At 40.0% G+C, this 23886-nt stretch overlaps 3 protein-coding genes across 4 annotated transcripts in view; 2 read left to right on the top strand and 1 right to left on the bottom strand.

The window, feature by feature from the left end:
* Window positions 1-948: 948 nt before the first annotated feature.
* On the top strand, window positions 949-7468 carry rad54l (RAD54 like). The gene is made up of 17 exons (XM_074668328.1): window positions 949-1254; window positions 1355-1438; window positions 1877-1987; window positions 2083-2143; window positions 2235-2370; window positions 2602-2671; window positions 3195-3483; window positions 3595-3870; window positions 3980-4106; window positions 4263-4337; window positions 4769-4899; window positions 5091-5201; window positions 6098-6221; window positions 6302-6380; window positions 6466-6645; window positions 6763-6926; window positions 7123-7468. Exons 1-17 carry the CDS (start codon window positions 1252-1254, stop codon window positions 7322-7324), a joined length of 2223 nt encoding a protein of 740 aa, XP_074524429.1. The 5' UTR covers window positions 949-1251; the 3' UTR covers window positions 7325-7468.
* An 838-nt stretch (window positions 7469-8306) lies between these two features.
* On the top strand, window positions 8307-15075 carry lrrc41 (leucine rich repeat containing 41). 2 transcript variants are annotated; one of them, XM_074667655.1, is made up of 11 exons: window positions 8307-8382; window positions 8477-8597; window positions 10105-10191; window positions 10264-10322; window positions 10397-11213; window positions 11415-11639; window positions 11867-12031; window positions 12713-12811; window positions 13213-13341; window positions 13785-13857; window positions 14580-15075. In XM_074667655.1, the coding sequence occupies exons 2-11, from the start codon at window positions 8495-8497 to the stop codon at window positions 14797-14799; spliced, it is 1977 nt and encodes a 658-aa protein (XP_074523756.1). In that variant the 5' UTR covers window positions 8307-8382; window positions 8477-8494; the 3' UTR covers window positions 14800-15075. The 2 variants fall into 2 exon arrangements, with proteins under 2 accessions (XP_074523756.1, XP_074523755.1); XM_074667654.1 differs by having other exon boundaries at window positions 8327-8597.
* A 90-nt stretch (window positions 15076-15165) lies between these two features.
* arhgap39 (Rho GTPase activating protein 39) overlaps window positions 15166-23886 on the bottom strand; it is a 96298-nt gene continuing 87577 nt past the window's right edge. Inside the window, exons 7-11 of the mRNA XM_074667653.1 lie at window positions 22837-22910; window positions 21704-21903; window positions 21032-21123; window positions 20775-20944; window positions 15166-19797 (exon numbers count right to left, since the gene is read on the bottom strand). Coding sequence (XP_074523754.1) covers window positions 19603-19797; window positions 20775-20944; window positions 21032-21123; window positions 21704-21903; window positions 22837-22910 — 731 coding nt within the window. The 3' untranslated portion in view covers window positions 15166-19602. The remainder of the gene's footprint in view (window positions 19798-20774; window positions 20945-21031; window positions 21124-21703; window positions 21904-22836; window positions 22911-23886) is intronic.

The following is a 23886-nucleotide window of genomic DNA, read 5'->3' as shown; positions in this document are numbered from 1 at the left end:
ACATTTTTTTAAAACACTCCAGGCTCTAGAAAAGTCCCCATCCAACCCATTTTATGTAAGCAAAAAATAAAAAAACACCACTTTATTCATGGATGTTTTCATTTATCTAATGCAGTTTTTTAAAACATTTGAAAATATATGGAAAAGGCTCAAAATGTTCAGTGCCTCAAAATGACCAGTGACCCGGCTTGTTTGTTTTTCGTGCCACCAGAGAAAACTACCAACACATATGGGTCTGGCACCCTCTGCTGGCTGAAAGACACAACTCGTTCAGTCCGCAGTGAACAGGGCCACTACACTGCTCCTACAGCAAGACAACAAAACTGTGTTTTGACGAATGTAAAATACAGCGCTCTTATATGAGCCGGTCAGGTTTTTTACTGAGACTTTGAAAAAATAACCATAATCCAATGTTAAATTCATGTATGTCATGGTACTATATTGTCTTGAATATATTTGGAATTGTTGGCAACATATTCTAATGCCATAGAAGCACTATTTTTGTACATTAAGAAATAAAACTTTACAAAAAGATGTGTGTTTGATTTGCTTTTTAGCAAATCATATTCAGTGTTGCTTTTTTTGTTTGTCCAACAATTTAGTTACCAGATTTTTTTTTCTGTTTTAATCAATATATTTTATACAGTAAATATCATAAGCTCAAATGATTTTTTTCCGGGTGTAAATGTGCTTAACAGAGCTTGATTAGAGTATTTGTTTAAATACGGGGGGAAAGTCGGATCTATAAACTTGAAAGTTACACCGACAAAAAATGAATTCAGCTCAAAAAAAAAAAGAAAAGAAAAGGAAAGGAAAGAGAAAAAAAAACTAAATCAGTAATTCAGCAAAAGGGTAACTTCATTTTCAGAGCGATCACCTGGGCGACGGGGCAAGCACTTAGTTTGACCTTTCTGACTTGCCGTAGTGTTGTGCAACACTTCGCGCGAAATTCAACAACATCCGGGAAAAAAAAAAAAAAACTAAGTGGAGGGTTATCCGCTACCGTGTGTCAGACTAGTTTAACTATTTATAAAACTGTTACTGTAAATACCATTTAGATTAACTACACTCAGCTCAACATTACTGAGAATCGTTGGTTACCAGCAGAAAACAATGCAGAATGAGCTTCTCTCCTGTGGATCTGAAAGAGGCTGTAGTTTCAGGGTAACAAGGGATAAACACTGAGTTTGATGAAAACTACGAGGGAGAGAGAAGCCTCTGGAAACTAGCCACGCCGGAGAAAACAGAAAAATGGTTAGAAAGTCGCATATGAGTTTTTATTTCCCTGTTTGCAACGTGTACATTCAGACGTTAACGACCAATTTAATCTGTCTAATGTGTGTCACTAAACCAGAGAAGGAGTCTGGCTCCCAGTCAGGTCGCTAAACGGAAGCAAGGAGATGATTACAGTAAGGATGGGGACTGGACATGCGAAACCGTAAGTGAACAAACACAGATCATTTTAACCCAGTGGTAGTTCATTCAAAGCTTCTTTTAAACTGATTTCAAAACATTGAAGTGTTTTCCTTCTCAGTGTGTGAACTGTGATCATGCTCAGAACTGTCAGTAAATGTTTCTGATTTATGAAAATGAAAAAAACTTGTACAACGTCTATTGAGATACTTTTAAAATCAAAGTGAAATCAAATGAGTTCAATTGGTTGTCTTTTTTATGGTAAGAAACTCACAGCATCTTAGTTTATTAGTTGTTATTAGTATCTAATTCCCCAAGTGTGCAAATCTAGCGTTTACCCAGACCACTCGTCTTTAAAGTGATCTCAATTTGATGCTTGAAATAGTGAAAAGTGATAATCAAACTCATGAAATGTGTGCAAGCACTTTCTTCCATTTATAGAAGTGATATTTGTTTTCTACAGGAGAAGAAAAGAAAAGGTGACAAAGAGAAGAGAGAAAACTACATTTCTATTTTCAGAAAGCCTCTGTCACAGCTGAACATTCGGCCGACATGCTTGGATGGTGACAAACATGTGAGTGTGGTTTGGAACCATGAGTCTCAATATTTGCATACTTTTAGCTGTGCAATATGAAAATATAATTTGTCTGGAAAAAAATACTTTTACAGGAGGCGTTCATCCGCAGTATCCTCTCTAAGCCATTTAAGGTTCCAATTCAAAACTATCAAGGTAACATTTTTATGCCACAGCACATTCTTGTTCACATTCATGTCTGAAGGTAAAAATGTATTTTTATTGTGTTTTGGTGATTTACCCACAGGCTCTCTGGCAAGCAGAGCACTTGGTTTAAAGCGTGCAGGAGTAAGAAAGGCTCTTCATGATCCCTTTGCAGAGGATGCTTTGGTGCTCTATGAACCCCCAACCCTGAGTGCTCATGACCTTATTAAAGCTGACAAGTAGGTACAAATACGCATGGTCACTCCTCTATTAAACGTTTGACAAAATGTCTGGTAAATAGCCTGGATGGTTAGTTAACTCAATTCAAAATTTACACACCGTGCAAATGATTGCAAACAGACATTTAGTGCAAAATCCACTCCTAAATTTTTTAATTAGTGCTTTCAGGTTGCTGTTTTTATTTTAGATAATAGAAAAGGCTTAACATGATTGTTTCTTATTCTGTCCAGAGAAAAACTGCCAGTTCATGTTGTTGTGGATCCAGTTTTGGGAAAAGTTCTCAGACCCCATCAGAGAGAGGTAAACCTTTAAATTGTTTTCAACCCTTTCATTAAAAAAAAAATAAAATAAAAGCAGAAATAAGATGTTGCATTTACACCAGAGATGTATAATGTTGCATTTCTAAGGCCACCTTTAAATGAAAAAAACCTGGGAACATTTTGAGAAGTAGTTCATTCTTATTTTAAAATTGTGTCCTCTGTATATCGTCTTTGAGCGTATAGAAGGGAGCACTACTAATAGATTGATTTATTGTTATTATAATTTTATTCATTTATTCTTTATTAGCATTGTTCAGAAAATTATATTTGTAAACATGCAAATTGTGAAATAGATGACACATTACCTTTTTCTGGAGCTTTGGATAGTTGCTCTCATTTTCATTGTAAAAGACGAGGAGAACAAGGACTGCAGAAACCAGCTAGATTCATTTTTTATTTTGTCTTTAAGTTTTGATGTTTTAAAAAAAAAAAAAAATTACCATGTTTATTACCAAGCATGTCTTATTCTTTAAATAATAAATGGATCTCTTTGATTTCCTGAGGGGGTGAAGTTCCTCTGGGAGTGTGTGACGGGCAGACGGATCTCAGGATCATTCGGCTGCATCATGGCAGATGAGATGGGCCTGGGGAAGACCTTGCAGTGCATCACCCTCATGTGGACCCTGCTACGCCAGAGTCCTGATTTTAAGCCAGAGATAGACAAGGCTATCGTAGTTTCTCCTTCCAGTCTGGTGCGCAACTGGTACAATGAAGTGGGGAAGTGGTTAGGGGGCCGTGTCACACCAGTGGCCATCGATGGAGGATCAAAGGATGAGATTGACAGACAACTAGGTAGTATCTGTATTCAGCATAATTAATTTGTTTTATGATATGCTTCCTCTCCAGAAAAAAAAGTTTTTTGCTGTTCTGTTTACTTATTATTATGCGTGTTTGTTTTACCAGTGAACTTCACCTCTCAGCATGGTTTAAGAGTGCCGACCCCGATCTTGATCATCTCGTACGAAACATTTCGACTGCATGCTGCAGTTCTACACAAAGGCAAAGTTGGACTTGTCATCTGTGACGAGGGCCACCGGCTGAAGAACTCTGACAATCAGACGTACCAGGCCCTTAACGCCATGAGTGCTCAGAGGAGGGTGCTGATATCAGGAACTCCCATCCAGAACGACCTGTTGGAGTACTTCAGCTTGGTCCACTTTGTTAATGCTGGGATCCTTGGTTAGCAGACCCACACAAAACAAACCAAAACAAAATAAAGCAAGAAGAACCACAGGTAAAATTGACTCATTTATTTCTCTGCCCTCTTAATTTTTCACCCTGATTCCAGGTACCGCCCAGGAGTTTAAAAAACGTTTTGAGCTTCCCATCCTGAAGGGGCGAGATGCAGATGCTTCTGATAAAGACAGACAGATGGGAGAGGAGAAGCTCAAAGAGCTCATTAGCATTGTCAACAGGTGAGCGCACACACGGTCTTCATTTTTATCTCTGTATTTTTTTTTCTTCACTTTTGTACAACAGTTTTCCAGTACACAACGTCACCAGATGTTTCTTGATTGTGTCCATTTCTGTTCTGAGTCCCTCTAAATACTGACAACGTCCTCACTTCACAGGTGTCTGATAAGGAGAACATCAGATATCTTGTCTAAGTATCTTCCTGTGAAGATTGAGCAGGTTGTGTGTTGCAGGTGGGATAATTTTACTTTTTTTCTCTGCTGAGAAATTTTTTGTGTCATGAAAAATGTTAGTTGTTGTGAAGTCACATTTAAAACGGTTCACAACAGTTCCAGTACAAATCCAAAAATATTTCTACTTCCTCTTCATTTTAATTCAGTGATGCCTTTAAAAACAGTTTGTTTGAAGTGTGTTCACTTATAGATTTTTTGTTTTAAATTGATGCTTAAACCGTCTCCAGATGATCATGTACACAAAACATCAATGTAAAGTAAAAAGACGCTTTGGCCACACATATCACAGGCATTTTTGTTCATGTTTTAGCAATCATCTACAGCTAATGCTGCAAATTATAATCTATTTAATTATAATTCTGTAACACTTTTAACATAATTTGAATATTTAAAACAAAGTTGTGGGTCTGGTTGTGTTTGTGTCCTGGCAGGCTGACGCCGCTGCAGTCAGAGCTGTACAAGTGCTTCCTGAGGCAGGCTAAACCCCTCGAGTCATTACAACAGGGAAAAATAAGCGTCTCCTCTCTGTCCTCTATCACATCGCTCAAGAAACTTTGCAATCGTAAGTAACCGACAAAGCACATTTAGTAAAACGTTGCATCCACACATTTGATAGAGATTAACACAACGCCAGTTTGTGTAAGTGTCAGACGAGGTTTGAATGTTGTGGTTTAATAAAAGCTTTATTGTCAAACACTCCTTTGTATTTACATGCTTCTTGTAAAAAATGATGTTTCCTGCTTTGTGTTCCAGACCCTGCTCTGATCTATGACAAGTGTGTAGCGGGGGAGGAAGGCTTTGAGGGAGCGCTGGATCTATTTCCACCTGGCTACAGCACTAAATCTGTGGAGCCTCAGCTCTCTGGTAGGATCACTGACCAAACAGCAGATCGCAGCACTCTCATGCTTGAGAATAATACAGATTATAGCAGAATAATGACAGCTGATCCACTTCCATTACCAACAAGTTTGACTCAGCTGAAGAGCAGGAGGTGACTAGGCACAGCTGCATCAGAACTGACTCAAATTAAATAACTGATATTTCAATCTGCTGCTGCACAGAAGTGTTTGAGTAATTACTAATCCTTCAATGTTGTTTTCATTTAACAGATCAGTTAGAAAATGAACACCTTAGCTGCAGCATATTCACCTCAGAAACTCAAAACTAAGCAAGTGTTTTTGTCTAAAAATATACTTCTAGACATTAATATATGTCCCTTTCATCTGAGAGTCCAGGACAATGTCACATTTTAAGATTTTAGAAGCCAAAATAAAGTCTAGTTTCTTGAAATATGGAATTTTAGGAAATTTTTTCTTATCCACTGGCTATTTTTCCACTCATTGCAAGCAATTGATGGTTTTTTTTACTTGTAATATCTTAAAATATTATTTTCCCGTGCTTACCCAATGAATCTATCTTAGATTAAGTCTTTTGTGGTTTTTTACTTGAAATGAGACAAACAAAACTCTCAGATTTGACTTTTTGCAGGGTTTAAAATAAGTTGACATGTTACTTAGTCCTTTCAAATGGTTATGTTGCTTATCACTTACAATTTGTCTTTCTTCAACATTCTAACTTTGGTACTGGTTTCTCTTGTCTTTCTTTTAACGTTGCTCATAGTTCATAGTGAGTGTCTTCTGCCTATCAGAGCTCCATAAACATATCAACACTATCACCAGCCTCCTTATTGACAGTCAGTTGTTTTTGGGAGTGTTTTACCTTCATTTGTTAAAAAAATAAGTTTTTTCCCCTTACTTCAGGGAAGATGCTGGTCCTTGACTACATCTTGGCAATGACAAAGAGCACAAGTAGTGACAAGGTGGTGCTTGTCTCAAACTACACTCAAACACTGGACCTCTTTGAAAAGCTATGCAGAACTAGAAGGTAATTTTTGAAGCTACCATTTAAATGATCTTATTGTGTAGTTGCAAATGAAGTGATTAACATCCCTTGTTCTTCAACAGGTATCTCTACGTCCGACTGGATGGAACAATGTCCATCAAAAAAAGAGCAAAGATTGTGGAAAAGTTCAACAGTCCATCTGTGAGTCAGAAACTATTCTCAGCTTTTAAGTGATCGTCATCAGCATTTATACAGCATCTTCATCCATTTGTGTGTTTTTTTTCAGAACCCAGAGTTCATCTTCATGCTAAGCAGCAAGGCTGGTGGATGTGGTCTGAATCTGATCGGCGCTAATCGACTGGTCATGTTCGATCCTGATTGGAACCCAGCCAATGACGAACAGGCTATGGCACGGGTGTGGAGGGACGGTCAAAAGAAGACCTGCTACATCTACAGACTGCTCTCTGTAAGGAAACACAACTCAAACAACAAATTCCCAAACTTAATCAACCGGATGTTTCAAAAGTTACAAACAGGGGGTTTGCACAGTTTCCAGGTCTGACCTGTGTTTGTATGTTCACAGACTGGGACGATTGAGGAGAAGATACTGCAGAGGCAGGCCCACAAGAAAGCTCTGAGCAGCTGTGTGGTGGATGAGGAACAGGATGTGGAGCGTCACTTCTCTCTTGGAGAACTGCGAGAACTCTTCACTCTCAATGAGGAAACCACCAGTGACACACATGACAAGTAAAAAAAATCTATGGCTTGATCTACATTATCTGCCCAAAGTTGTGTTAACTTTATTAGATTTAAGAGATGACTGTAAGTTGAAATGCCATGTAAAATGAAATCATTTTGAAAATTAATTTCATTCAACTAGATACCTTTTCTTCATGTTTATAATTTCTTAAAACATTTTTTTCCCTCTTGTGATTCTTGTTAGATTTCGCTGTCGCCGCTGTGTGAATGGCAGGGAGGTTCGGCCGCCTGCAGATGACTCTGACTGTACCAGTGACCTCTCTCAGTGGAACCACTGCTTTGACAAGAAGGGCCTTAGAGACCAAGTGTTAAAAGCCTCTTGGGATGCTGCTGTGTCATTTGTCTTCCACCAGCGTTCTCATGAGGACCAGAGGGGCGTAGTGTAGCACAAATTTACAACCATGTGGACTGTATATATCAATATTTATTTGTGGTTGTTTAGTTTTTCTGTTAATGTTTCTTACACTGAAACAGAGAAAAAGAAAATACAATTATTGTTTTGCATAAACTGTGAATAAATACATCAAAAATCAGACTTAATCTTCTTGGAAATGGTGTGTGTGTGTGTAAGACCCTTGTTATGTGGAGTCAACACAGGGCTGATCCTCAGCCCAGGTATTAGGGCTGTACAATATTGCGTTTTTTTGGGGGGTTGTGATATATTGCAATATATATTGCAATATTAAAAAAAAAAATTCACCAGATGACTTGAATAGCTCTGTTTGGGAAGAATTTGGTTGACTCACAATGACACCATTGTATTCCTATAATACTGTTAAATCCAGGCTAAGGGGGTTTATCTGTGAATGATGAAGATTGCTGTATATGAAAGGGATCCAGGAGGCTATGTCTCTGTACAAAATGGAATATGTTTCAATTTCAGTTGCTTTTTTTCAATTTCTCCAATAAATGGGGGAAATGGGATAGTCGCATCGCATGCGCGATGTGACTATTGCGCATGCGCATATTGCGATGGCGATGTTCAAACGATTTATTGTGCAGGCCTACCAGGTAGGCTACCCCCTTGGTAACAGGGAAAGAATAAAATGATAAATACTGAAGGCAGAATTTGAAAATGTGAAACCAACTGAGTTCAAAACTTTGTCGCAGTAGGTAGTCCCAGCTTGGGGAAAATTTAATTATCCAGGGCTGAACAAGCCTCTCCAAGTGCCAAAGTGTTTATCATAATGCTTAATAGAAATCCAGTTAATATGAGAAGCACAGATGGTGGAGAATATAATGGAGAAATTATAGGAACCAGTTGCAGGAATTTACTAACATAGGGTAGATAACAGTTACTTTGAATTTGAGAGGGCTTGGAGGAGAGAAAGTGGACAGCTTACTTCAGGTTTCTCTAGGAGTGATGGAGAATTTGAAACCGCGGGGTGGCGGTAATGCAACCAAACGGATGTCATCTGCTGTTGGACCCCACCGAAGAAGAAGGGTATCCTTCCAGTATAATGTGAAACAAAAACGCCAATAATATTTGTTATATGCTTCACCTATGCTGTCTGGCTCTATGGTCGGCGTTGTTACAGTGAACTTGGGCTCACAGAATGGGTGACACTGCCGGAGAACCAAAGCCAAAAAATCTGAAGGAGATGTGTTTCAAAGCTGTGAGGAAACATTTCGATGCTCTGGGCACTGAGGGTGTTATCGGTGAGTGAGACAGAGTAACAGTGTAATAGTCCTGGAAGTTCTTGTTAGTTTCTCTTCAGGTACTCTAGCTTTGTGACTCGAAGGAGAAATGAAGCGAACTTATTGTGATACAGTACGCATGCACCGTCTGTTAATGTTATTGAGCGGTGTATCACAATGGAGAATACCATAGTCGAGACTTCAACTGACAACACCGGAGTTCTCAAAACATCTCACACTTTTTCGATCTATTTTACTCAAAACATAACACAAAACAATTATTCTGTGAATACAAACATTCTTTTATTGTTTTGAAAATAGTGTTTGCCGTCAACTTTAACGATAAACGTTAACTGGTGATAACCGCAGAATGAGGTGCAGTAACGGTTAAGGCTGGCAGTTACAAGTGGAAGCAGGTTCCTGTGAACCATCTGAAATGACCTGGCTCTCTGGACAGTCTGTTTAATCCGATAACATACAAAATTGATGCTTATATTTATAAATATTTACAGTGCAGGGTGGAAAACGTATGTGAACCCATCTGGTTGACCCTCCTCTGCCAGCAAAAGCCTCAACCAAACGTTTCCCGTAGTTTCACATCAGACCTGAACAACGGTCAAGAGGAATTTGGAAAATTCTTCTTTATAAAACTGTTTAAGTGCAGCAGTGTTCTTGGGATGTCTAGTGTGAATTCCTCTCTTGAGGTCATGCCACAGCATTTGAGCCGAGTTGAGGTCAGGATTGACCCTGAGCCACTCCAGAAAGCATATTATCTTGTGTTAAGACCATTCTGTTGCTGATTTACTCCTGTGCTGTGGGGCATTGTTTTGCTGCATCACCCATCTCCTGTCAAGCTTCAATCGGTACCCACCATGATGCCCCCTCCACCACACTTAACAGTTGAAATGAGGGTTTGATGTTGCTGTGCTGTGTCTTTTGATGTGTCTTGGGTTTTTTTGTTTGTTTTTCGACAGCAGTGGCTTCCTAGCTAGTGACCTCCCATAAACTCAATTCTTGTTTAGTAGTGTTCTATGTATTGGAGTCTGGTCAACAAAGATGTAAACATGTGTCAGAGGTTTGTTAAAGACTTAGCTGACACTCTGAGATTCCTCTTCACCTCTGTGCCGTGCTCTTGGAGACATATTTACGGGACGGTTAAAGGGTAGTAACTGTGCATAACTTTCTTCATTTATGGAGAATTTGTCTTACTGTGGACTGATGAACTTTTAGGCTTTTAGAGATACTTTTGTAACCCTTTCAAATTTTTTTGTGCAAGTCAACAGTTTTAAATCATAGGTCTTCTGAGAGCTCTTTTGTATGAAGCATAGTTCACATCAGGCAGAAGAGTTCATACTTTTCATGCAACTGTATCAGTCGTCATTTAAGTATCAATTTATATAGATTGTTGTCACTTTTGGTGCTGTTTGGAAGATCATATTCATATAGAGCAGCCACAGTTTGTTGAGTATATGATTTAGTTCTTAATTTCTTACTCTTTCTCTGATCTAAACAATCTGTCATTTCCTAGGTCTTCCAACACCTCTCATTACGGATCTAATGCCCTATCTAACTATATGTCAACTGGATGAAATCCAGCCTGTTCTCAATCAGAAAGGTAAGAGCAACTGTTTAGTGGTTTATATGTCATCGTTGTTTCCAACAGTGATCATATTTTTTGTCTTCTCAGGGATATCAACTTACCCTGGATGGATTGGGATTCTACGAGATATGTGTGGACCCAAACGGGTACGTGTGACAATTTTCTCAGTAATAATAAATCATATGTAGAGATTCTGAATCATTTTATTTTGTCCCCAAAGTTCTCATTGCAGATAATAGACCTGAAGACTGAAGATGAGGCCAAACATGAAGTAATGAGGATGCTGTTTACATGTGTGTTCTATGGCTTCATGAACCCTTATATCAGAAAGAACTCATATCTAAACAGTCCATCCTTCCTGTGGGCAGCAGCCAAATGTGTCTCTGAATTTTTATTAGAACCAGGCATTAGTAATTGTCTTCAGCCTTTAACTGCTGGCCAGCGACCTCTTCTGAACTTGTTCGAAAAGCGTATGACTCGTCTTGGTATATCACAAGCCCTTGACCTATCTAATAAGAAGAGTCAGGTAGCACTGTATGTCTTTCACCGCCTGGTAGACCATGGAGTGGCTAATAAACTTTTTATACACAACAACTGTCCCATTGTACTAGCCTGGCTCCTGCATGGAAGAGGATCTCAGTATGAACACCCTGAGCTGATGAACCTAATGCACACCAGAAAGGGAAGCTGTAAGTCTCAAGATGCTCCAGCCAGAACCAATGGGGCCAGTCGCAGTATTAGCCCTGCTGGAAGGACTTTGGAAACCCTGGATGATGAAGCCAAGCCATGCAAATATCCAAGGACTAGTTTTGTGTTGACCGAGAAGGAGGAAGAATCTGGAACGACAAACTTTGACTTGGACCCACAAGTTCTCTGTCAAACCTTTGCTCCATGTGATGCTCCTCCAGCAGGGGCTTGTCTTCGGGGGCAGATTGAATGTCTGGAGTTCAGTAACTGCAGGCCTGAGGCATTTGGAGTGCTGAACTGTGTCCTACCCACATTTTTCTGCCTTCGTTCCCTGATTCTGCACAGCTTTTGTAAGTTTTAGCTCTGGCATTTACTCTTGGTTATAGTTGGTTGACATGTAAGTGTCTAAGAGTTTAAGGGATGTGTCTGATGTATAGTTTCTGTGAACACAACCATTGTACTTTATACACTTAATAGTTTATTTCAACTCCAGAGTGGATGCAGTGCTAGATGAAACATTTGAACTGTTTGTTTTTGTGTGTGTATGACAGCAACCTTTAAGGATTCAGATGTATTTGCCCTGGCAAGAGCGCTGAAGCAGCTGTCTGAGAGTCCCAGCAGCTCCCTCACCGACCTAAGCATCAGCCCCCTGCCCTACACCAAGCTCTTGGAGGTCTTGCTGAATGCAAACCCCAAATTGAAATCCCTGCATGTGGAGAGCCATTCTGTGGTCCCCTGGAGATTGGTTACCGAGCCAGACTTGTCAGGCACGAACGGTGAGAATAAGTTAAAGTTACAAGTATGAGCAATTCACTGCTCATGTTAAAAGACACTGCTCTGCTGGTGAATGTTAATGCTAAGTCAGGGAGGTTTCAGTACCCATAAGACTAGAACTGGTTGAAGATCTCCACAAATCAGAAAAGTAACAGTTGTCAGAAAGTGTTTGAAGACTGATGTTTGAATGTCTGAGCTTGATTTGTTTTTCTTTCTATCTTTTTTGCAGACCTTCTCCTTGAAAAACTCACCGTCAAAGTAACTGAGCTCCTAACAGATCTGCAACTTTTCATGTCAGTGCTGAGATGCTCTCCACATCTTACTACACTTCACCTAGCTGGATTGAGATTACCAACCAGCTCCTCTCTAAGCCCGCTTCTGAGCACTCTCTCAGGTAATGTGTTGTATAACTGTGAGGAGTTATCCACAGTTTAAATCCAGACTCTCTAGGAGGTGCACGCAGGAGGTCATCTTGTTCGTGACGCCAATTATGTTGAGGATTTCCCAGATGCAAACACAGATATATTAACAACTAGAAGACAAAATCAACCATTTGCGGGATTTAAGCAGAAGATAAAGCACACAACACAACTCTGGACAAACTTAGATAGACAGACAGCCTCAGATGAAACTTTCTTTTGTTTTTATAGTCTTTCAGTGACGTCACTGCTTTCTGTCCTTTTAGAGATGAACCTTGGCCAAACTATGAGCCATCACTCTTCACAATTAAAATGATACTTTCTGTAAACATGCTTATTTGGCTGAAACATGTTGGAGAAGGTTTTGCCAAATAACACTTCCTGACTGCTGGGAAACTCGACCATCTATCTCTAACACGTCATGTTCGGGTCAGGCTTTTGGCTTTTCTTTTGGACTCCAACAAATATCATCTCAGGACAAACTAAAGGAAACAAAAAACTGTTTCTTGTTAATTAATAATTCTGCTTCCGCATCATCAGAGCTCTTGGTGCTGCTAGATTTTTCACTTGGGCACTTTGTGTGGACATAAAGTCATCAACCAAAACGGAAAAAATGTAAATGAACTGAAGAAAAAAATGTGTGGTAACCTTTTCAGAGTCGAACCGCTGCTTGAAGAGTCTTCACCTGGAGGACATGAAGCTGTCTGATTGTCTCCCAGAGATTGTACGTCTTCTAAAAAACTGCAACCTAGAAGGTCAGAAAAGTCACGACTACACCTCATTCCCAAAAGTGATGACTGCAGCTTTGGCTGTAGCTCCATAAATTTACATCTCTTCATGAAATACCAGCTCTCTGAGGTTATGAATATGAATGTGAGGTTAAAGTAAAGTTAAGTTTAAGTTTTATCATTCACATTTTCTGATGAAATACAGAAAGAAAAACATTCATGGTAAAAAAACAAATCGGGGCTGACATGTTCATTAAGTGTTTTTGTCAACAAAACATTAACATCTGTCATCTGAGATAATATCAAAATGGAAAATTGTCAATTGCATTTTGAAAGGCATTTAAAGGCATTTCCTTGATGTTTTTTCCTTTTTAAAAATAAAATGAGCTTAACTCGGAGTATAATCGTTGACCCTCTTTTCTTCTCAGAGCTGAGGTTAAAAGACTGCCGCCTTCTCGAGCAGTGGAGCGACAAGGAGGCCAGTTTGAGGCAGTTGGTGTCTGCTCTGAAGGAGGTGCCTTCTCTCCACACACTTAGCCTGGCACAGAATCGACTTGGTGAGCACATACTCAACATCTACCTAAACTAAATAAGTGATTAAAAGGTTATTGTGCCAGGAGTCAGGATTTATTTAAACATCTCCTACATTATTTCAACTGTTATTGTGATTATTTGATTGTGATTTCCAATGACTGATACTATGAGATTTTTCAGTTGTCTCTGGTCTTTTTTTGAAAGAAACGTCAATGTGACTTGTGTCCAGAGCTTTTGATAATACCAAACTGCCTTTTAACCTCTGAGACCTCCCAGTGAAGTCATGCAGTAATGAACGGAGAGTGGAGTGGCAGACTAATGCTCACAAAGATCCTCAGTGTCAGCTAATAAACATTTTACTTTGTCATAACAGGAAAGTGAATTGTATCTGTGCTGCTGATTTACCACTTATCAAACTCAAAAGAAAACCAAAGATCTAACTGTGTGAACATGTGTGTGTCAACAGCCAAGAAAGTGTGTGTGCTGGCAGAGCTGTTCTCGGGACCATCACCAAGCTCAGTGAAACGACTCGACATCAGGTACGAGCTGCAGACATCAGCATCATAGAGCATCAGGGATTCTCAATAAGAGACTGTTGTTATTAGCTGATGACTGGTTGGATGAACTGTTCATTTTGTGTATAATGTTGAATTCATATCCAGAAAGGTAGGCATTTATTTTATCATTGTATTTACAATTTAAAAACCAAATTAAATAAAATTGGACCCTTTAATATTTTTAATTCAACACATTTATGTTAGTCTGTGTAGTGGATGAAATGAAAATTGCAGCCTTTATATTGGATCTCTAAATATCATCTCATGCAAACAGGGTTGTTTTACTTAAGGAGGAAGAAAAAGATAACTGATTGTTAATTTTAAAAAGATTCATGATTTTGTTCCTCCACATCAAGAAAAACCTTTGCTCTATCTTAACACATGGGGCCACCTCCAGAACAAACAACTTTTGTAGTTCCTGTCGGAGCCTCTAAGCTTTATGAAACACTTATTATTAGTTTTGTTGTCCTTGAATATTTCAAAGTGTATAGGATGTTTAAGTTTTATAGCACGAGGTACCAAGAATTTGAGCATGATTGACACAAATAATTAAATTCAGATTGAATTTTAATCTATCTGTAAAAAGACAATATTATACAAGCAACACAAGCTGTTGTGTTGACAAACAGCCTCTTATTGTGAACCTACAGGATGTTCAGGTTTTTGTGCATGATCTTCATGTGCTGTTTTGTTTTTGGGGGCAGCTCCAACTTCATCCGGCCTGCCGAACTGCTGGAGCTGGCCGAGACATTGAGGACACATCGTCTCCCACACAAGCTTATCCTCGACCTCAGGAAAAATCCAGGAGATCGGGACCCTGACACGTGGGAAACTGCACTAAAGACACTCCGCCCATTCTGTAGACTACTCGTTGAAGACTGGGTGTCCACCAACACCATGGCAGACCACATCAGCAATATGTGAACAAAGCTAGTGGACCATCAGGGGGTCAAACACCCCTGTTAAAGAGAGGGAAGCTGAGGGGTTGGTACTTCTTGTCAGTTTATGAATCTTGTTGAATGGATCAAGAGGAAACATAGTCTAGAAAATCCTCAAACCACACTTGCAAGGTTTGTTGTCTATTGGTTTTATAAATTCTTTAAGACACTGAAAGGCAATGTTAAATGTAAAGTTAAACTTGTTCTTTTGTATTTAATAGCACTTTGCACAGTTGGTAAGAAAAACAGTATTCAGTGTTAGTTTGACATTTGAATCTTTTATTAAACCAACATCTGTTACACTTCCGGAGTCTTCCCTCTGACAGAGTGTGAGTGACAGTGGACATTAAGATACAACTGAAAAACCTGGAGAATTGATGCAAAGGTGAAGAGCAGTTTCACAGCAGCTGTCTCGCACCTTCTCCTCATTGTCGTATTCTTAACATTAGACAAACAGCATTGACACTGCCTACTAACTCAGCATTAGTAGGAACAGAGTAAAAAAAAAACAACCAGAAAAAAACGGATTAAAAAGAGCTTCATCTTTTTCTTAGTGACTTTTAAAGCTAAATACTGTAACACTTACTTCTTGTAAATTCAGTTTGTTTTCCTCGTATATCGTCATGTTTTAGTAAATTCAAGTTGAAGAGATTGAAGACCCTATGTCTGCATGCTAACTGGTTGATTTGCTGGGTCTATCTACAACCATCTCTTACATAAAAACAAAGACTCTCACAGACACACACCACATACACACTCATACACACTGCTGCAACATCAGCCTGGACTGGTTATCTCCAGGGCTTAATGTTTACTAAGTGGTGTCACAGGAATTAAAATCATATTTGTCTGTATTCATACTTCATAAAGACGTCAGCTGTCCGATGAGGGAAATCATTGGCTGTCACAATCAAACACATTCATATTAAAACTGTTCCCTGGTAATCAAACTCATTAAGGGTTTAAGAACAAGAACCCAATGTACTAAAACTGTACATTAATCTTAACACTGATCTTGCTGATAATTCATCGCACGAAGCCTAAGAGCCTCTCTCCAAATACAGGACTTACTCTTGAGGACAGTTTCTCCACCAAACTGTTCACAATTCACATATTGTCCAGTTTTATTCCTCATCAGATTAGGAGAGGTGTGTTTTAAAAACTAAATTGGGACACAAACAGGAGACATTAGGGCACCAAGGTATTGTTTTTTTTAGATCCCTTAACTGTAAAACATGTTGCATTCCTCTAAATCTCCAGTTTATTTGGCTGATCTCAGGTGGTCATAATGCAGAGTCCAACAGGAAGGAGCTGTCTCTGTTAAGAGCGTTTATAGCCTCATCACTAACTGCTGCAACATCATACTCCAAAGAGACACAAAGACATTCTCTACAGTTTCTGGTTCACACAGACTGAAGACAGTCAAAGTTTCCTCTGGACAATTCACATCTTTCTGAAGTAAGATTCAGACCTACAGTTACTGAGCTTAGTTGGAATTAAAAATACTTTCTGGTTCTTGAATGAAAGATGGGTGGAGAAGTCCACAGACTGTTCAGAGATGAGTTTCAATTGCTAAACTTGTTAAGATTTTAAATCTCTATTGATGTGAGAAGTTTTCACACTTGAACAAGACTTGAAAGAAAAAGAAACATTAACTCCCATCCCTGTTACACAACCTTCCAAAGGAAATTTTCACTCACATATGAAGCTTTTCCTCTCGTTTCCCTATATACTTAATTTTACAGTCTGTACAGTGTCAATGTACACGTTATTTATGTGGAGTGTGTATGTAAGAAAGAGTGAGCTGCACATCACGCAAACATGGACCACAAACACACACACAGAGCGACACTCATCAGTCGCCACAAAGAAAAAAGATTCATTTTGACAAAGATGGACTGTGAAACTGTCATCTGGACCTTTACGGTGGAACTTTGTGGTTTTCCAGAAGGGTCCATGTGTGTGTCTTAACGGAGCGTTCACAATCGTTCTTTCCCAAGTGAAACCGAAATGAATAAGACAAATACAGCGAGACTGACGCAGCCATACATCAACCCATATGTGCCCAAACATTTTTGAGAAACACACTCAATTGCACATCCACACAATCGTACACACAAACACCCATGTGTCGTAACAAAAACACACACACGGGAGCCTTACAATACAATTTCTTAAGAAGGCATTAAGGAAATCTCCTTAAATAAATATAAATAAATTAAATCATATAAAACAACAGGTTAAAAACATAGAAATTCTGTTAATTACAGCAAAAATCTCAAATCAACACAATAATAACCCACAGTACTTGCTCATAGACACAGATCACATGGATGCAATGATGGGTACGTTTTGTAAACAATGACAGACAGACACGAAAAGGTAGACACATTCACAAATCATTAGTGAGCAGAAAGGCCTGTAGGGGCTTGGAGGTGGTGTTGGACTTGCTCTGTGGGGTCAGGTGGGTTGAAGGGAAGCAGCTGGGGTGTGTGTTGCGAAAGCTGGCACTTCTCAAATCCCTCCCGAGAGGTACAAGCATGCTGTGTGCTGTATACAAATATTATGAACAGGGCCTTATTGGCAGTGCTGCTATCGTCTTTCCTTCTACCGTATGTGTTGAGTGTGGTTTCAGAACGTCAGAGGCCGACGGCTAAAGCGACCTGACAGCACCATGTACTGCGGCAGAGTGGCAACGAGGGAAATGATGTACTCAAGATGACCTAAAGGATTTCACTGAGACCAGTTTACAACTAAGGACAGGCGATCAGAAAAAAAGGCAAGAGGCACTGGTTGACTTTCTTTGTGAGCAAACAAACAGGAACCCCCCTTTTCCTGATTGCCAACTAACTGGTATCAGAGTTATTACAGCACTACACTGAATGACATGATGTCTGGGCTCCACTCTGCTGAAGCATTTACTGTTGTGAACAGTTTCACTCATGGATACATCACTTGCTTCTACCTCTCTACTGTTTTGCACCATACTGTGTACATTAAGATACAATTACCAGCTTTACTGAAGCTTTTTGCACTTTCTTGGCAGTGGGAAATATTCAGAACTCAACATTGTGGGACTTTGCTGCTCATAATTTAGGTATTCAACAAGGTATTAGCACACCAGAGTATGAGCGCCTGGTGCACCTGCCAACACACATCAGCTCATGGTAAAGAGCTGGGCATGTCAACTCTAAACATTACCTCTTTGTACAGCTTCTAGTCAGAATAGCAGATGTCAATCGGCAACCAAAAAGCCTACGTGGCTCCACGTGTCAGTGCTTGTATCTCTACTGTAGTCAGAATTGTTAAATAAAGAAAACCAGAGGAGACCATGGAGCCGAGGATTATTCAGTGTTTGATCACATATTTGTTGCCATTCTTCAGCAATAAATAATAAATATATTTCATGTGATACTAAACTAAATAAGCTGACAACTGTATGAGACTAAGGTAGACTTTTGTAAAGTGAATGTAAAAATTACTCATACCTGCTCTGGCCTTTTATATTGCTCCTTAACAGTTATCAAAATCTGCAATTAACCTGAATGAAATAACTTAAGGAAACAATGTTTCTGAGGGTCAATCACAGATCATCCACTCCCCTTTAGAAAATTGATTCATAGTGTCGTGGTTACTGGCACAATTTCTAGAATTCAAGAACAGTTCGTACACTAAACGCTCAAGTGACCATGAACCCAACAGAGGGAAGGGAGGACGTCGAAGCCTTGAAGTTAAAAAATAAAAACACTGAGGGTGAATTAGTGTCCAAGTTCTCCCAACTTGAGCTAAAACGACCACCACCTGATCGTACCACTGCCTTCCCAAACAGCTACACTCAGTCAAAGTCTGACCAGCCAAGAGCCCGTGACGACAGCAGAAGTTCGCCATCCTGAGGCAGGATTACAAATGGAGGAGTTAAAAAGCCTCTGTGATGAGCTCTTAACTCTGTATGGCAGTGTAAAAATAATGTTGAACACAGCTTAACTTTTCCACCTGGTGTGAGGCTTGTGTCTCACAGGCTCACTCTGAGAGTATAAGGTACTGATGGGATGGTGCAGCTAGGCCTTGTTAAAATCTTGCATGTGTCGGTTTCTCCAGAGTGTGTGTGAGAGATTTAAACACCTGTGGCAGAAAGTGTGTGATGTATATTCGAGTTAATCCATTCATCCAAGTGATAGTTCTTACTGAGTGATAAGTGGTGCTGAGCACTGCAGTGGTTGACATCCTGATGTCATGGACTGCTTTGTGTGTAATGCTCGTTTCAGCTTCTATGTGACTGTGTGCATGTCGTCAGGCAGGGCTACAGAAAAGAAAAAAAACAGTTCATAAAAACAGAAGCACTGAATTTAAAACGAACCTTTGAGGTCCTGAAATCTGAGTGTGCCAGCAAAGTAACAAAACCATGAGATCCCTGCTAATTCCTTCATACTGTATGTGAGTCTATTCTAGTGATGCTGTGAAGGCACACACAGTACTGTTTTCATATGAAAAACTGGAATTTCAATCATGTTTTTTTTTCGGTGGCAAATGTCAGTCAAAGAACTATATCTACAGAAATAGAAAAGACAGCTGGTTCAACTTAAAAAATACAGTGGACTTAACTCAAAACAAGGCAGTTTTAGTTAAAGTAAACATGTTGGAGAGGCAAGGTTCACCCAGCAGCAAAAATGTGTTCACGACGTTCCAGTGCTAGGGGAGTGTGTGTGTGTGGGCCTGCTATGGAGGGCGTTAAAGGGAGCGTATGACAAGCTGAGGGTAAAGGGAGGATAGTGCATGTGTGGTGAAGGGGCTATAGGATTCCATCCATGAAACTAGTATCCAGACGCTGGATGAGGACCCGAATGAAGGACATCTCCTTGCGGGTGTTCTCAAAGATCACCCTGGGGTCATCAGACTGGCAGCGCAGACAGTTGGGAGCCATGACCATGGCCAGGTTGTTCACATCCATCTTTGTGATGACAACATTGGCGGGCTGAGCAAATACCTGCACACACAACAAACAGCAGATTAATATGGAGGTGTTTCAACTTAAATTGAAGAAATTAAAATTTCCTCTATGTCTTTTTATTGACAGAGGTAGATAGAGTAGTGCCATCACTTGTCGTCTTTTTCTGTTGTTAAGTATTATGTGCCATTAATTTCCCCCTTTTGCTCTTGTAATTGTAATTTTGTAAATTCTGTGTCATCTGTTCTCATTGGCTTTTTCACTGTGAATGGCATCTTGTTTGTAACATGAGCGCCCCCTGCTGACTTGAGGGATGTACTGCACTTTGTGCAACTGTCGGCTGCCTGCAAGCTCCATTAAAACATGTTAAAATAAGTTTCTCGTTAAAAGTTTTTCCGTGTTTTCAAAAACATCTGCAATCAATATCGGACACTTTTAACATTATTTCATTGTTTTGAAGAAATTTAAGCTCTCCATGATATGTGTTTCTGGCTGAAACGTCATTAATCTCTATGGTGTCAGCGAAGCAACTATTAATGTTTTTGTTTCGCATTTATTTTCACAGTGGCTCCCTAAAAACCGAAACTCTTCTCTGATCAGGTGTGTGGTGTAGTATTATGTCCAGTTCACTGTGACTTGACCTCATGTAATAGCTAATTGCCCCAGAAGTTGCTTGCAAAATAAATGACATCCTAGTGAAAAAATGAATGTTTATGTCTGGTTCATCACAAAATCCAAGAAAAAAACCCAACAAAACAAAAACACATCAGCTTCAAATGCAAGTAATGTTTCTTTCTCCCCAAGGTTTTAGGCACTGAAACAACTTTGGCAGGTTTGAAATCTCTAAAATCTCAAACGTGAACAAAGTCAAAAATGATCTCCAGTCATATTAAAGACATGGGTGAGAAAACCTGTTTTCATAATGTAGATGAAGTGCTGCTTTGAGGACAGTTTTACTGCATCAGCCAGGCTCAAATGTGTGAAAGTCTTGTTTTCTAGCCTAGTCTAGTTTTTACCTGTAGGAAGCGGATGAGGTAGCAGAGCACCAGTTTGTTGATGTGTGGCAGGCCCAGCACCACGTTTACAGCTGCCTCTGGGTTGTCATAGTGATTAATACACTCCTCGTAGAACTCATGGGGGATCAGTGGCTCCTCCAGCTCTCTGTACCAGAGCTTCAGCAGTGAGGCTGAGGAGGAACAGAGACAGAACACACAAAAACTGTGAAGCAGGTGAATTTTCACATCCATTTGTGTGACTCTCTGCGTGTGTTTACCTGGGATGTGTGGATCTTCTAGTCCTGTTGGGATTTTCCATTGGTCCACTTGCAGCTTTAGGGCATTAACTTCATCTATGTCCCCTGGTACCCTGGAGGTCAGAGGTCACAAGGTGGTCAAAAGTCCTCCTCTTGTTCATCTACCTTTCATTTTCCTGCTCTGATCTGCACATGGATCTTGCAACTTTATCGTCTGAGTAAGTGAACACTGAGGAAAAGAGCCAAAGCTCACAAGATTTATCCTTCCCTGATGTTGATCAAAAGTTAGTAAATGTCTGGAGAGTTAAGAGAAGGTTTTGGACGGCTGAATATTTAGATAAAAGGTTATTTGGGCTAGTATTGTCCAGTGTTTGAAAGAGGTCAGAGAAAGTGAATACCTGCCACTTATCATTTCTGATAGTTCAAAACAAGCATTGTTCATGTATCTCTGGAGCAGCTCCTGAAGATACTTAAAGCAGCCTTCTGAAAACAAAAAATACTAGAAAAGACTACAAAAGAAAACTTCCGAAGAGAAAGTGTTATCAGAAAGCTAGCAACCACTTTTGTTGAAACACATCTTACAAATCCCAATACTAATCCGACCTAGGGGAAAAGGTTTTTATATCTTTTATGAAATTGGAGAGCACAGCATAATCTGTTGTGTATAATCTGTCATGTGTTCCAGCCACTTACCTGAAAATTCCTTCTGTCTGGTCTCCGTTAAGACCCAGAACCTCCTCAGAAAGGCGGGTCTGCACCCAGGGCAGCTGGCTGTCTGGATATCTCTCCTTTTGGAGCGCCATCACCTCCTCCAGGGAAGAGCCGAACATGGACGGGCTAAAAATGGCATTCCTGGCATGCCTAATCTCCTCCAGACAGGGCTTCTGCAGGCCCTGAACAGAGAGACACACACACACAGAAGTTTATGATGTCAAAAGGAGAGCAGATGAAGGCTAACCCTGAGGATGGGAAAAAGAGAAAGAGCAGTGGAGTGTTCAGACATCAGTGAGAAAACAGTCGTCTCATGATACACACAGCTCATTAAAGGGCTGTTAGTGATAAGCAGGTTAGCACCAGTGGAACACTGTGTGGTCCTAAAAGTGACAAATGATCTCAGTCAGACGCGTGCTGAGACTTTGGCTCTACAAGCTGCGCAGGCTCTGAGCCAAGCTGCTGCCTGCCAGCACACTCATACTTCACCCACATAGAAAACACACAGACGCTCTGATGTGACATGTAACACCAGAGACATGGGCATTCATATACTGCTGTAACACCATCAGAGCCAGGTGATAACAGGGAAGCTACAACTAACTCAAATTAAAATCTTGTTTCAAGAGTGCAAACTGTGTGTTTATCTGAGGGGGAGCTAGATGGTTTTCAAATCAGAAGAAAACTGAAACAAGAGCTCTGTACACCTCTCTGTCGCTCTTTCTCTTACCCCAACACACTCTCTGTAGATCTCTGTCTTACATGGTTAAGTTGCAATCAGACTCTTTTCCTTGTCTTGATGTTTGGTCTTAATTAATAATTTAACATAAGCAGGTCTAGACCTGTTAAGGGTTTTGTAAAGCACTCTGAGATAAGATCTGTTGTGGTTTGGTGCTCTCTCAATCGAGATTTATCGATGGATCACTGAGTCCTACTACTAGGTACAGATTCCCTAAGAGAGTTAAGGATTTAAGTAATTACAGACAAACTGAACCAATGCTACCTTTTCTCTTTTAATTGCATTTGTCAGAAATTCAAGTAATTTATACAATCAGTGTTACACTCACAGGAAAATTAGCAGAAACAAGTTAAGAGACAAGGTCGAAACTACTTACCTTCTTGGCTCCAGTCAGAGCAGCTTTTGTCAGTTTCCTGTAGCAATATTTAGCGTAGCTGCTGATGGCAACTCCTGGAGTAACAGAGAAACATTCAGACCATTAGAGGATTGCTTTGCTCCACGTCTTTATGTCTGTAATCTTTCTTGAGGAAAAGTTTTATTCAGTTTAGTAAGTTTGAGTGTGCCATCGAGACCAAGAGAAGCTCAAAAACGTATTTAGAGTGGATCATTACTTTGTATGGTTCATTTGTTGGTCATGGACACCAAACTTTTTGTGGCTTCAGATATTTTTACTACTTTTTCTCCTGTGTTTGTCTGGAGATCCTACACGTAACCATGGCTGCATTGTTTACATGTGAACTCAGTTGTTTGCAACCTGTAGCATGTCAATGCTAACTGGTGTAAGGCCTGATGTCTTCCCACAAGGTGAGGAGGAGGAGGTGAGGACGATGTGCTGGTTCTCAGGTGTGAGCTAAGACGTGACGACATGGACCTGTCCTTCCATCCATCGTTATTGGGAACGTAAGATCTATCTCCAATAAGATGGACGAGCTAGCTGTGCTAACCCAGCAACAGAGGATATACCAGAGGGCAGAGTAGCATCATGCTATTCACAGAGATGGCTAACAGAGCTAACATCAGACACCAACACCATTGGAAGAGCTTCACCTGCTGTGAGCAGACAGGATCTAGGAGACAGAGATGGAGCATGACTGAAGAAGCTCAGTCCTGGACCCTGTGGAGGTGGAGGCTGGCTGAACTGGACAATGATGGACAAGATGGCATCATCTATTTTCTTATGGACCTTTTTGCACTTTCTACGCACTTTCTTACTTTTGTTTTCTTGATTGCTGCTGTGACTTCAATTTTGTTGTACTTGTTACAATGACAATAAAGTTCTATTCTATCCTATTCTATTCTAAATAACCCAGACTATTGTATTTGCATTCCTTTGATGTACCCCTTAAAACTTCATAAGAATGGACACAAGGAGAAGTCCGAAAGCAGGTAGTAGGTAGCCTTATCTGAGCTTCACTTTCAGGAGAGG

The sequence above is a fragment of the Halichoeres trimaculatus genome, unplaced genomic scaffold (genome assembly GCF_033239565.1).
Source record: "Halichoeres trimaculatus isolate MK-OKI-2021-1 unplaced genomic scaffold, fHalTri1.1 fHalTri1_scaffold_4, whole genome shotgun sequence".
In the NCBI taxonomy this organism is placed as follows: Eukaryota; Metazoa; Chordata; class Actinopteri; order Labriformes; family Labridae; genus Halichoeres; species Halichoeres trimaculatus.
This window is presented reverse-complemented; position numbering and strand designations above follow the sequence as displayed.